Raw genomic sequence first — 13,375 nt, forward strand, 5'->3', positions numbered from 1 at the left:
AGTGTTACGTTCGCCAAACACATTCATTCTCATTCTAAAAGCCTTTTCTTTTGTAACATTGATAGTCTGATCTTACATTATCCTTTATCATACTTGCAATGTGATCTCATGCCTTCTTCGTGGATTGTCAGCTGGTGAGGTGGCTTTCTTTTTGAGACATTCAGACTTAGCCTCAGTGTCTCTGAATGAGATCATTTATCCAGTTATCACATATATACTTAAGAACGTTTTTCAGGATTCCTGTTTTAAAGTGAGTCAGCAGACTGCATTAGGTCGAAAACCCACCAACATCAGCTTAAGTGGGTAGCTAGATACACCTGAAACGTTTTTTGACGGCCACTGGCTTCTGCAATCTTTCCCTGAAATCAAGGACAGTTTTTTCAAAAAGTATTGATCTACATGTGCTGTAGAAAAACTGAAATTTAACAGGCATAGCAACAGTAACTAAGGTAAGCAGGCAATGACAGTGGCAGTATAAAATCATATAATCCAATTGATACTGCTGTAGCTATAAACATCTCAGGATCTCAAAATGGCCAGTTTTGACAGAATTAACCTTTTTTACATGGATAGATGGCTGACTCTACTTACTCCTACAAGGAGTGAGAAACCTTTTTCCTCTCCATTTTCTAACTAGACCCAACAAATCACTGCAGTTTCTCATGATGCACAGTCTGGTCTGTAGGAAATTAGTCTAATTATTTTGTTCCCATTATCATGTAAAATTTCTTGTTGGAAATGGACCTAATTTACCACGAAGGCAAATAATTGAGCTGTAGGGTAATCAGTAGAGGAACTGGCTGACCTCCCTCTCTGTCTCACCCTGTGCTCTCATGAGGGAGAGCAGGAGAGGAAGCAAACACAGGGTGAGACAGAGAGGCAGAATGGCTACAGAAGACACTACAGTAGTTAAAGGTAAAGAAGGGAGGAGAAGAATATAGGGGTGGTAGGAAGAGTGAAGCGATGGGATAATAAAAGAAATGAGAAAATGAAAGATTGGTGCCTTAAAGGGAACGTTTGGGTAAGGGAAAAGAAGTAAGAATGGAAGAAGAGGGTTAGAAGGAGATGTGAATGGAGAAAAAAGTATGATACAGTAGCAGGGATGAGAGGGACAGTGGGGAAGGATAAAGGAGCTAAGATAGGTAAGAGGAATCAAAGTGAGAGGGAAGAGAGGAGGAAAGAGGTGGGATAAAGCAAAATTGGCAGTTCAAAAGAAAGATAAAAATGAATAAAGTTGAGTATATCGATTGTGTGTGTGTGTGTGGGGGGGGGGTTATAATGTGTACTTTGTTTATGGAAAACAGTTCTGGTTTTTATGTTCTTACATGGATCAAGAACGCGTCAGTGATCAGTCTGACACATCCCAGCCTGCAGCGCAAACTCTGCTCTCTGCTGCTACTTTAACGTCGCACTTTATTTCAGTCAAATGAAATCCATTGTAATGATACTGCACCCAGTGCCCAATTTGGAATAATGACACCAGTGCGTATGAGCTCATATAACGTCACTACCAATCTTTTTGCATGGCAGGATAATGCCATTGTTAAAAGATAATTGTGGTTAATTACAACTTGGGTCTATTTTTGTAGTTTTTGGCATTGTCCCTCTCTGTAATAATAGCACTGAGCACCAGAGTAACTGCTGAGAGGGGAATGCAGTGACAGTGCTGAAAAGAAGTCAGACAGGGCAAGAAGCAGCAGCAGTCTGACAACCAGACAGGTTGTAAACAAAGCCCCAATTTAATCAGGCTTCTTTGGAGAAGACAACAAAGGTGAATGTTAAAATTGCAACCATCACACTTTGCAGACTAATGAGCTGCTTCAACTTTGACCCAGTGTACTTGCTCTAGTCATCGAATTCTTTCCTGGGCAATAAGGGATTATTCCAAACATTTTGGGTGTGTTCACTTTAAGTGGTAAAGTAATTTGACGTGAACATGTACAATTCAGAACAGTGTTGTCACAAATGATACAAATAAAGCCACAATTAACGTGCTTTATCCTTTAAACCTACAATAACTGAACACTTGGGGGCAGCAGAAACATAGATAATTACCACCTTTATACGTTGCTGCGCAGCGCTCACTTGTTGTGATGCACGCTGGGTTTAAAATAGGGCTGAATGATTCTAATTTTTTTTTTTTGTTGCTGAGAGTTGAGATCACGATTCTCTGTCACAATTTTTTTTCCACATGTTTTTTGTACTCATTTACCCGATACACGAGGAAGTGGAACAGAAAATATAATAGTGCCTGATGTAGGACAGGCCATATCTTAAAGAGTGCGGTCTGACCTGCTCTAACTTCTGTTGTGATTCTGCTCTATATAAATAAAATTGAATTGAATTGAATTGAATGTTTGGCTAAGTGGTAGTTGATGAAGTCTGTAATTTCCTTCTGTCTATGGGAGCTTGTCAGGTATTGTAATAAACTGTATAAGGTTCTAAAGCTGCCTCTGAAATGTCAACTATTCGATACATTAGTCAGGAGTATCCTGATCTGACTCACAATGTCAGGGGACGAGTCGTTTAAGCAATATTAACTGAGAGGGTGTGCTTTAAGGTCATTTGAGCACGACAGGGATGCGGTCAGGACTGAGGTGCCCACTTTTCTGGTCTGAAATGTATAGAACAACATACCTCTGGCTGACTATGTATAGACCTATAGGTATTTGATGAACTGCGAGAACAACCGGTAAAAGGCAAAAGCCATCACTCAGTCACGCTGCAGGAAGTGCCTTGAATGTGTCTGACCTGACTGCTGTTGTTTTATACTCCACCCCAGCAGTCAGCAGCACTTCATGTTCACCATCAAGTCAAGGGAAGTCAGCCACAGTTGATCTCTAAAGCATTTATTGTGAACCTCTCAGCGAACAGTTACCTGTTGCCGCATCCAGCAGATGTGGAGCAAAATCTGCAGTCGTGTTTTTGGCAAGTCCAGTATTTACTTTGTTGTGCTCCCCACCAACTACTGAAGAAATTATCTTGCTTTAGCTGCTAAATGTTGTGCTGCTATTTGGTGCAGAGCTTTTAGAGCTTTTTAGATCTGCCTGCGATAGTTGAGAGAGGACAAAATAAGTTCTGTCACCATAGAACTAAGGAGAGCTGCAGAGTTGTGTGTTAATTCCCTCTGGGTTCATCAGTCAGCAGTGGCCAGTAGTGGTCCGTTGTTACTAACAGTAAAAATATTGCTTACAGTGCTGTAAAGGTTCTGTGGAAGATTGTCTTCATCTCTATACAGAGAATTGTTTTGGCTCATGATCAGTGTGTTCAGAAATGATGGCCTAAACTATAGTCACACACAATATATGGCATTTGCCATGTTTGCTGTGTGAAATAGCTCCCCTGCTTTATTTTCTGCCAAAGGTTAATGTTTTCTTTCATAAAAAATTAATTTTTATGATGTTAGTGGAGGTGGTCTCGCTTCAGACGGAGTCGCTCACATTTGCTACAAAACACTGCAGGAAACCCTGACATATTTGGATGCTGTATTTATGTTCAGTCACTGGTGTGAAATTGTTTGAGAAAAATCAGCACAACAGAACCTAGTTTTTTAGATTCAGCAAAGGAAGTGATGTTTAGGGGTTTTCAAGGCTGAATGCACCAATGGGTTGAGACTTCCATCGTGCCTTCAGCAATTAAGGAATTAAATTCAAGCAGAACAATGTGTGGGTTTAGTGCTTGACAGAAATTTCAAACAGTGTTTGAAACTCTGTAAATGAGCAAAGTGAGCTTTGAGAAACATTCATATCCTTTCCTCCCTGGTTGTCACAAACCAGTAATAAATGTTATCAGTTTATGTCACAGTGGCATTTTAAAGTGTGCGTGTATGTGTGTGTTCCCAGGGCTCTCTGATTTGATCCATGACAACTTGACGGAATCCAAGAGGACCATTAATCTCCTGCAGCGAATGAATATCTACCAAGAGGTCTTTCTGAGTGTCCTCTACAGATTGTTGCCCATACAGGTAACACATCACTCAGCTGTCTGCCGTTCACAATAGGCTTGTAAAACACAGCGATTAGAGTAATGACTGCTGCGATTACAAAATGATTGACTGCATCTTTGGATTTCCTGCCATAAAATAAAGCTTTTTCTGAGAAATGTAAAAACAGTAACACACCCCAATGTTACTATTAGTATTACTTTATTATTAATAACTCAAGTGATGTCACTGTTATGAATGATGGCCATGTTAGGAGACTGCCAGGCATTTGAGGGGCTGTGGCATTTTGGTCTTTTAGCTGACATGGCTTCGCACACTTGCACTTGTCACACTCAAGGAAAAGGTTTCGGTACTGGCATATCAATTAACAGAGAAACAGCTACTTAGCTTCATCAGTGATCTCACTGTGTGACAAGAGTGTCATAAAGTGAAATATCAGACCAAACTTTGAAAATGCCACAGTGTTCCTGAGTGCCTGAGTCAGTCGCTGTCACTGCAGTCAACTCTCTGTTCATTTACACAGCCTAATGAACCAATGGTCTGTCTGTGTGTGTGTGTGTGTGTGTGTGTGTGTGTGTGTATGTGTGTGTGTGTGTCTGTGGTCAAGTCGTATCTGGAGCCAGTGTATTTCTACATATACACTGTGTTTTCGCTCCAAGCGGTGTATGTGATCGCTCTGTACCTCACAGCATGGCTCCTGTCTGGTTCTTGGCTGGCTGGAACGCTCACGGGGGTCTGGTACATTCTCAACAGGTGGGTAATAACTGTGCATTCATGTGTGTGAATGAGACAAAGGAGGAGAGTGTTACGCCCCTTTCAGACTTGCACTTGACTCTGTAAATGCTAGGGTAAATTTACATGTCAGCGTAAGATAAAGGGTTTGTGCCTTTATTTTAGAGGGCATCCAGGTGAATCACTCAGGCCTGAAAAACTATACATTGTTTGAAAATCTGTGTAACCCATTTTTAGACTGTAGTATCAAAAAAGGGATCTCATATTGTAATGCTTCAGGTACCATTTCCCAAAACACATATATTTTCTGACATTTCCGAAAAATATGTGATTGATTAACATAAAATGATCCAAACTTTCTCCAAAATATCTGACGACTGTGATTTTTTTTTTTTTTTAAACAAGAGTTTCATCTGTGTCCACTAATTGATGTATGTGTGTTTTACATATATATTTACTACATATGCTCTCTTTCCTGTTGCTTTGATATATATTTTCAATATGTGATATTATGCTGAGATTATTACTCTGCTTGTACACTTTTTCTGCCCACCGTCTAAATTCCTGTCAAAAGCTACCAACTATGATATATTTATATCTGTCTGTATCACTTTTCAAGCCTTTATGCTGTGTGTAGGAGCAGTCAAATGAATAGGTTCAGCACTGACAAGGTCCACCTTAAGAGCAGCGCAAAGAGGTCAAATTTAAGTACGACTTGTCATACACAAGGAAAATTAATCAGTTTAATGAATCACTTCAGCAATAAAAATTTGGTGAATGAGCCAATTTTAATAGATGTTCTTTTTATGTTAGATGTGAATGTTTCTGAAGATGTGTTTTTATTGGGATTCTTCTCCCTCGTGTCTCAGTGGAAATGAAAATAAATCGCCCTAAACAGCAAGTCCCCCTGCTTGATGAAAATTCAGCAAAGAGCCAAATCCAGCAAAGCAGCATCGTGAGCAGAATATGAATTCAATGAGAGCCAAAACTTAACTTTGATGTGCTGCCCATTTCTTTACTGTAGCGGCTTGGGCACGGTTGGACTGTGTGAATCAAGCAACAGAATTCAGTAATTGGCATAGCTGATGAGAAACTTTATTGGATTCTTAATAATTTGGTCTCATGTAGTTTGAACAGGGTTAAGAACCCAGTTCCATGTGGTAAATGACGTTGCTCTCAGTTACATGAGGCTGTTTTTTTCCCTATCAATTCGATATAAATCCAATCTGATTAATGACAATTCAGATGAGGTGTTTTTAATAAAAGTGCTAGACCACTTTTCAGAAAAGATGGATAGCTGTTGAGCTCTTGACACTATTACTAGTAACCTCACCAGTTAGTGGAGTAAGAGAGTAGTAAATGATTCAGATGAAGTATTAAATGGGTTAAGGACTTGATCTGTTGTACAGGTCCTATATCTATGCCCTAACTCCAACAAAGAATAAGTGCATTTTCCAAAATGCTCCTTTAACTGTAGTTGCATTGGACATCTAGTAGGCGTGAAGACCTTTCTAGTTGTCTTTGGGGTGAGTTACTGGAGTGTGCTGTTTTGTGTTGCTTTTTGTTTTTTGGAAATGTGCCAAAAGTTGAAATAAGTTCACAAACCCTGCTGGCATTTTCTCTGCTGTCCTTTTGGATCAATAGACAGGCGAGATTTCTGTGGTGACCCCTGTAAACGATAAAATAAAAGGTCATCGAGTTTTACAACTTCAGAAAACTTACAGAAAGAGCTGCCGTGATCAGAAAAGCATATTTGAAGCATATTAGTATTTCACTTGAAACTCCATAGAACTTTGTGTATTACAGTGTACATTTGTGAAGATAAATTACATTACTTTTTGCTGCTATTAATCAGTTGTTAATTGTTGACATACAAACCGCAGGGAGTGACAAAAAGTCAGCATAGTATGCTTCACACTTTTTAACCCTTTGATGTGAGCTGAATACTTTTTAATATGACATCAGTTTTAAAAATTGATTTCCACCATCCCCCTATTTCTCCCTCCTTCCCTCCCTTTCAGGGTGGACACCACTCGCGTGGAGTTCACCATCTCCCTCAGAGAGAACTGGTCTTTGCCCTTCCTAGCACTGCAGGTCACTGCTATCACCTGTTACCTCAGGCCTCAGCTCACCGCCTTACAGCAGGTACACACACAAATCAAAGCTATTGACCATCCTCACCACATAAACTGGCCTTGCCTTGGCACACCCAACCTGTTCGCTCAATAATCTGCAGTCTGTAAAACAGCTACCAGCACAGCAGGAATGAGTTTATATGTCATTAGTATCCAGCTCAGGAATCTAACCCCTGTGTGTGTGTGTGTGTGTGTGTGTGTGTGTGTGTGTGTGTGTGTGGTGTGCGTGTGCGTGTGCGTGCGCGTGCGTGCGTGTTTTTCTTTCTTTCTCTCAGAAGGTGATGGTGTGGTTAATGTATGTGACGACGTTCTGCTTCTGTCTGACGTGGCAGTTCAACCAGTTCATCCTACTAGTTCAGGCTCTTATCATATACACCCTGGACTGTGTTGACTTCTTAACAACTACACAGGTATGGCCAAAAGAACAACTGGATTCTTACGCTTAGTTCCATGGATGTATTACAATAACTGAATACCAGACTTCAAAAAGGTGCCCATTTAGTTGGAAAAAAAAATGTCGAGTGCATAAGCCAAAAAAGCTTTCTCGCCTTGGGCTTATTTCTGTGCACTTGCACATTAATGTTTGTCCCTGTGGCCCTGCCTGCATAGTCCCACTCAGCCCATAGCCTTTTATAGGCTCTGGGAAAGTTGATTAAGTATGATAACTTCATGGATTAAAATTTCATGACACAGAGAGCAATAGATGAAATTGTTTGCAGTTCTAGGACACACACAGTTCACCTATATTACAAAAATCAATTCTTTCTCACATATCTCTTATAGTGCCGCCATGCAGATAGTTTAGCTTTTATTTGCCCAGGTCATGAACAGTTTGTCTCTGAGATTTATGCCCACACACAGGTTAATGGAATATACTCCAGCTCATCTACACATTTGTCAATTTTTCACAAGTGAATAAACTTGTTTTTAGATATATTTGTAGAAAAGGCACCTGAGCCTCAAACCCCTGGGTTGTTAAATTTGCTGTGGGCTACTGACTGTAGCATGTCAGACTCGATATCCCACAAATGTTGATAAAAGACATTTTCTCCCTTTTTCAACAAGTGAAACATAGCGTTAGATGTCAGCTTGTTTTTAGCCATCTGTCTCTTTACCTTATTTAACATTTAGGAGGACCCATTGTGTTGTTTAGTTTGCACTCCTTGAAAAGTGGAGGGGAAGCTACCTGGAAAGTGGAAGCTTGTTAGCACAGTCTGGTGAAATTAGAACGGACTCTGACGATATGTCTTTTCATTCATGTTAGTCCAACACCTGTTGAACCATTGGCAGCTCCCACGCACTCTTGTTTATTCTGCATTATCCAAACAAAAGGGGTCTACCAACTATCAACTGTCTTTCTTTGATGGGTCCAGTTGAGGTGATGACAAATCTCACAGCACGTTGCTTTAGTCCTGTAGACTCAACACTTCTCTTCTCACTTCTCACTTGAAGAGGAATTGTTTGTATTTTTGTCACTGCTGGCAGGTATTTATGAAATACAGCACCTTTCATAACATCTTTACATCAACTGTTTTACATCACTATGTGTGTGTTTGTCTAGGTGACCACGCTGTACCTTGTTCAAGTGAGCGGTCTGCTGAGTGTGTGGCTGCTCCAGTTCTGTAACTCCATGATACTGGGATCACTGGTCCTGAGCTTCATCGTATCCGCACTCTTCATCAGACACTGCCAGGTTAGTGTGAGTGTGTGATGGATACAGCGAATAAATGTTTGAAAGAGAGTTTAAAATCTGAAAAGGCAGGAAGAGGGAACATTAATAATGAACGTCGCACTGGAAGTGAATTAAAGTCTCGCAGAGAGAGAGCCAGACAGTAGTGGTGGCTTGTTTACGAATCAAAGATGGAAGATTAACCTGCACTGATGTGAAGAGGCCTGTGCTGCCGTCAAGTCCGATTTGTATGCTGGAGACACATTTTCCTGTTGAGTTTAAATGTAATTTACTTAAATCAGATCTTATCACAGTAACAATTACAGAAATATTTAATGTGACAGAATGAAAGAGGAATCAAGATAAAAGATGGAGCAAGGTTGAGAATCTGAAACGGGGAGAGAAAGATAAAAAATAAAAAAAAACTTGAGTTATGTGACTTTCAAAATATGAATCTGATGACTTAACACTCAACTTGCAACTCGACTTGGAGCTTTACACCAGCGACTTGCGACTTCATTTAGAAATATATGTCATAAACAAGTGTGCAGCTTATCAACTCTTCAGCCTCCTGACAACAGATGGAACTTTGAATCAGTTTGACAGCAGCCAATCACGTTACACAAGCAGCAGGGAAAAGTGCACATAGCAGTGCAGACTGCAGCATATTATCACTTTAGGGCAAAAATATCTCAGGTAAGCAAACTTCTTTTTTTTTTTTTTTTTTTTTTTTATCTTTCAATGAAAAACATTGTCAACAACAAATTACAGCTGATGAATGTAAATGGCCAAAATGAAAATTACATCTTAATGTGCAAGCTGGTGTTTGTACGCAGCCAAAAACCATTTGAGTGATTAAAGAAGCTTCACTCTGTAACATCACTCTAATTACACACATAGTTGTTCAGTGGCAAATCTACTCTAATGATTGAGTGCCTTACATCAGTTTCAGTTGTTAACTCTTTCTGTAAATTTACTAAACTAACTAGTGTAAAATTTTGTGAACGTTGCATAATGACCTTTTGGAGTTGGAGTTAACTAGATTGAGATCGACCTAGTTGTCAATGCTTGACACTTGGGAGTTGTAAAACATTAACTTTGTCTCGCCTCCAGGTTAAAAGGTATTAAATGGCTTATTAGTATTTTATCATCTGAAAATACTATGTTAGCCATGGCAGACTGTGTTGGCATTGTGTATCTTGATTAAAATAGAGATGCATGTACCTAACACAGTGTGTGTGCGAGTGCAGATGTACGTGCCTGCTTACCTCAGATTTTCTAAATGTCAAACTGCATAGAGAATATAACAGATGTATTGACTAATCTGCGGTTTCTGTCTGCTCATGCAGCCTGGTCTGAAGACAGGAAGCCTGCTGGTGCGTCTGGGCAAACTGCTTCTCCACAGTGCCATGGTCCTCTTCCTCACCTTCACCATCAACTACTTAGCCAAGGTGCTTCTCTACTTCTTCTGTCCTTCCTTTCTCATTCTCTCCTCCCTGTTTCAACCTTTCAGTCCTTTCCTTACCCCCTCTTTTTCTGCCTTTCTCCTCTTCTCTTACCCCCTTGTGTGTTTTCCTTTCACTCTTCCTCTCCTGTCAATTTCTAAAGCGTCTTTCTCTCTGTATCTCATCTTATCTCCCTGTCTGTCTCCTCCCCTCTATTTTCTTTCTTTCTATTTTCCTTGACCTCTGCTCCTCACTTTCTTACTTTCTTCTTACTGCTGCTTCACCTCTATACACCCCCCCCCAACTGCAGCCCTGCAGTCCTGTCCTGTATATAAAACTTGTAGTTACAATTTGAGCTGACCATATGATCTCAGCTTGGTTTATTTACTTATTTATACATCTCAGTGTGCTGATCTTTAGCCCTAACAAGATGACCTTATCTGTGTGTGTGTGTGTTTGTGTGTGTGTTTTTTTTCAGAAAGCACTTCAGCTCAGATCAGATGAGCACATCTTTAAATTCATCAAGTCAAAGTTTGCCTTGGGGCCAACAAGGTATGAACACACACTCATAGACGGACACACACATGCGCACACGCACAAAAAGATTCATGTGCTGCTGTTCTTCAACACAGTCACACAGAACCACATTTTGACACGAGGACGTACACAGCGCATACACAAAGTCTGCACAGTCTACACACTGCTTGACTTGATCCAGCTTGACTGTATTATTCACTAAGCACCAGTGTTGCAGCACCTGGAGTGTTAGAGTGTGTGAATAATGAATGGCGGGGTAACGCCAGCAGGCCTCCCATCGATCAGATACTGTGTGTGTGTGTGTGTGTGTTGAGCAGCTCAGCCACTAGATAGCTGCTCCGGGGTGGCAGATAACACAGCTCACAACCCAACGCCACACAACTGGCCCTTCAATTATTCAGGAGGCTGTGGAAAATGCGATGCTTACTCTATGCTCTATCTCTGCCGCTTCCTCCGTTCCTGTTTCTCTCACTGGCTGAGACTTCTTTCTTCTCTCAAAATGTGTTTTTTTTTTTTTGTTGTTGTTTTTTTAATCACTCAAGTTTGTGCTGTGTTTTGTGATATCTCAATTCTCAGTTCAATTACTTATCAGCATGGCTGTGTATCAGAAACAGCTCTTCAGTTCACACAGATTATTGCTGCTCTGTCAGGTGAGTAGGTCTTACCTGAAGCACAAGTACTGTATATTTCCAGTACATGTGCAAGGATAATTATCTTGATTTGATTGTGAATGACTGAGCGAAGCCTGGGTTTTTCAGTGCTTCAAAGGTGGCTTAAAAAGTAGCTGGAGTTGTTATTTCAGTCCTCAGGCCAAACCTGCTGTAAGCTGGGTCATGACCAAAACTTCTTAGGGTGAAATCCACATATGAACCAGTAGTTTATAGCAACTCGACCCGCTAGAAACAGAAACAGTAAGCTGCTGTTTACACATTGATGTATCAGTTATAATAATGTGATGATGTGTTAAGTAATAATACAGCACTCCCTGGGACGTTTTGCAGAATGAGTATATTATGAGTGTATAGACTCATATTCACTACAGCAACAGCATGCAATTAGCATCATTAGTTAGAATCACATCAATCATGCACACAAAACCTGACTGTATTCATTAATAACAACCATGTGTGACAGTGATGAAACTGTGAAAACACTATAAGTAACAAAGAGCACAATGGTGAACACTAAAAAGATTTCACTTCAGGAACACAAATAAAGAAACTTGTGTCCATCAGCCTGCTTCATATTGCACATTATAGTCATGCTGAACTCAGGTTTTGACTCACTACTTTGTCTCAAAATAAAAATTCATTGATAATCAAGATATTTTCATGAGGATTTACTAATCAGTTCTCAAACTACTTTTCATATAACCAAATTAGCGAGATGAAAGTGAATGCAGTCATCGTCATTGTCCACAGTAATGTCCACAGTAATTTTTCTGTTTTGGTTGATTTGGTACACACAGTATCTGTTGCATGTCTGTCCGTCCCGGAAGAGGGAGCCCTCCTCTGTTGCTCTCCCTGAGGTCTCTTTCATTTTTCCCAGTTAGTTTTTTTTGGGGCAATTTTTCCTGCATGCAGACAAACGTGAGCCAAATTTGTGATGTTGTTCTATGTAAATAAAATGGGCTCGACTTGACATTATAGCCTTAAGACAATGTGTTAGCCTTGATTAGTTATGCCCTATTTGTAGAGCAAGGTAATGGCTTGTTAGCATATGTGCAACATGCAAAAGAAAAAAATGGCCCTCAGTACACTGATACAGCAATGAGTGTTAAACATTGAACACAGAGAAACAAAACAAAAGAAAAAAATATATACCACTGTTAATTTCAATAGCTGTGTCATCTTCATTTATTATTTCCAGTCTTTCCCTTTATTTTATTCTATTCCTCCCTTTCTCGGACCACAACTCCCTCCATTCCTCCCACCATCTTTATTCGTTTCACCTCCCGCCCTGCAGGGATTTCGATGCCAGTCTGTATCTGTGTGAGGAGGCCTTCGGCTTGCTGCCCCTTGACACACTGGAGCGACTGGCTGGCACACTCCTGCTATACCCCTACATCCTCACACTGCTGCTGCTCAGTGGCATGTTGGCAGTGGGCGCGCTGCAGAACTTGAGGTAAGTGATGGCTGGAGGGGAAGTGAGAGAGAGAGCATGGGAGGGAGAGAAGGTGTCCTTGTGAAACTTTTGAAACTCCTTGCTGTCATGTCTTGGAGGAGGTATATGGTATAATACTAATTCTGAAATGAATCAGCTGAAAGAAAAAAAAAATCCATTCTGTTAATGTTATAAACTATTGAATGTCAGTTTGTGATCTCCTCCATCTTTTCTGCTGTTTGGTTTTTTGGTTACATCATAACCTGAAAGTTAAATGACCAGATTTGTATGAAGTTTGTGGGTGTGTGTGTGTGTGTGTGTGTGTGTTCATGCTTCCAACAGTTAGAAACCCACTGATGTAGGCAAACTCTGCAGTTCCCCTTACATTTGTGGTGTTTTTTGTGCCTTCCAGCAGCTGAAAGGGCTTATTTTGTTTTATAAGGATTGCAACATGAAACTGTTTTGGTATCATCAGTGTTTCTAGACACAGCAGGCAGCTGTTTTCTCTGTAAGAGCTACCTACTACCTACAGTACGTGCCCAACACCAAATGACAGACAGGCAAAGATTGTGACTAGTGTGTAACAGCTGAGTTTGTGAAGAGCAAATCAGAGCTAAGAGTTAGAAGTAACTTTTTCAAAAAATGTGTTTAGAAGGAATGACAGTCTGCGAATGAATACCTTGTTTAAACCAGTATTTAGTTAATCCTAAAATCTGGCAGTGATGAACAAGTTAATAAGAGAGGCTGATTAAAAGAGGTAGTTAAATGTAAATGAATGGAGGTTTGCAGCCCTTCCAGAGAGTAAAGGCAG

The 13,375-nt window shown here is 40.3% G+C and overlaps 1 protein-coding gene across 6 annotated transcripts in view; it reads left to right on the forward strand.

Moving 5' to 3' along the window:
- dpy19l3 (dpy-19 like C-mannosyltransferase 3) overlaps positions 1–13,375 on the forward strand; it is a 60,064-nt gene that overhangs the window by 15,835 nt on the left and 30,854 nt on the right. For 5 of the 6 annotated variants that reach the window (XM_018697421.2, XM_051076272.1, XM_018697419.2 and 2 more), the window contains 8 exons: positions 3,843–3,964; positions 4,551–4,696; positions 6,697–6,820; positions 7,086–7,220; positions 8,372–8,503; positions 9,829–9,930; positions 10,403–10,476; positions 12,427–12,585. In XM_018697421.2, the coding sequence (XP_018552937.1) occupies positions 3,843–3,964; positions 4,551–4,696; positions 6,697–6,820; positions 7,086–7,220; positions 8,372–8,503; positions 9,829–9,930; positions 10,403–10,476; positions 12,427–12,585 (994 nt within the window). The remainder of the gene's footprint in view (positions 1–3,842; positions 3,965–4,550; positions 4,697–6,696; positions 6,821–7,085; positions 7,221–8,371; positions 8,504–9,828; positions 9,931–10,402; positions 10,477–12,426; positions 12,586–13,375) is intronic. The other variant, XM_051076267.1, reaches the window with a different exon arrangement.

Source organism: Lates calcarifer, linkage group LG2 (assembly GCF_001640805.2).
Source record: "Lates calcarifer isolate ASB-BC8 linkage group LG2, TLL_Latcal_v3, whole genome shotgun sequence".
Lineage (NCBI taxonomy): Eukaryota > Metazoa > Chordata > Actinopteri > Centropomidae > Lates > Lates calcarifer.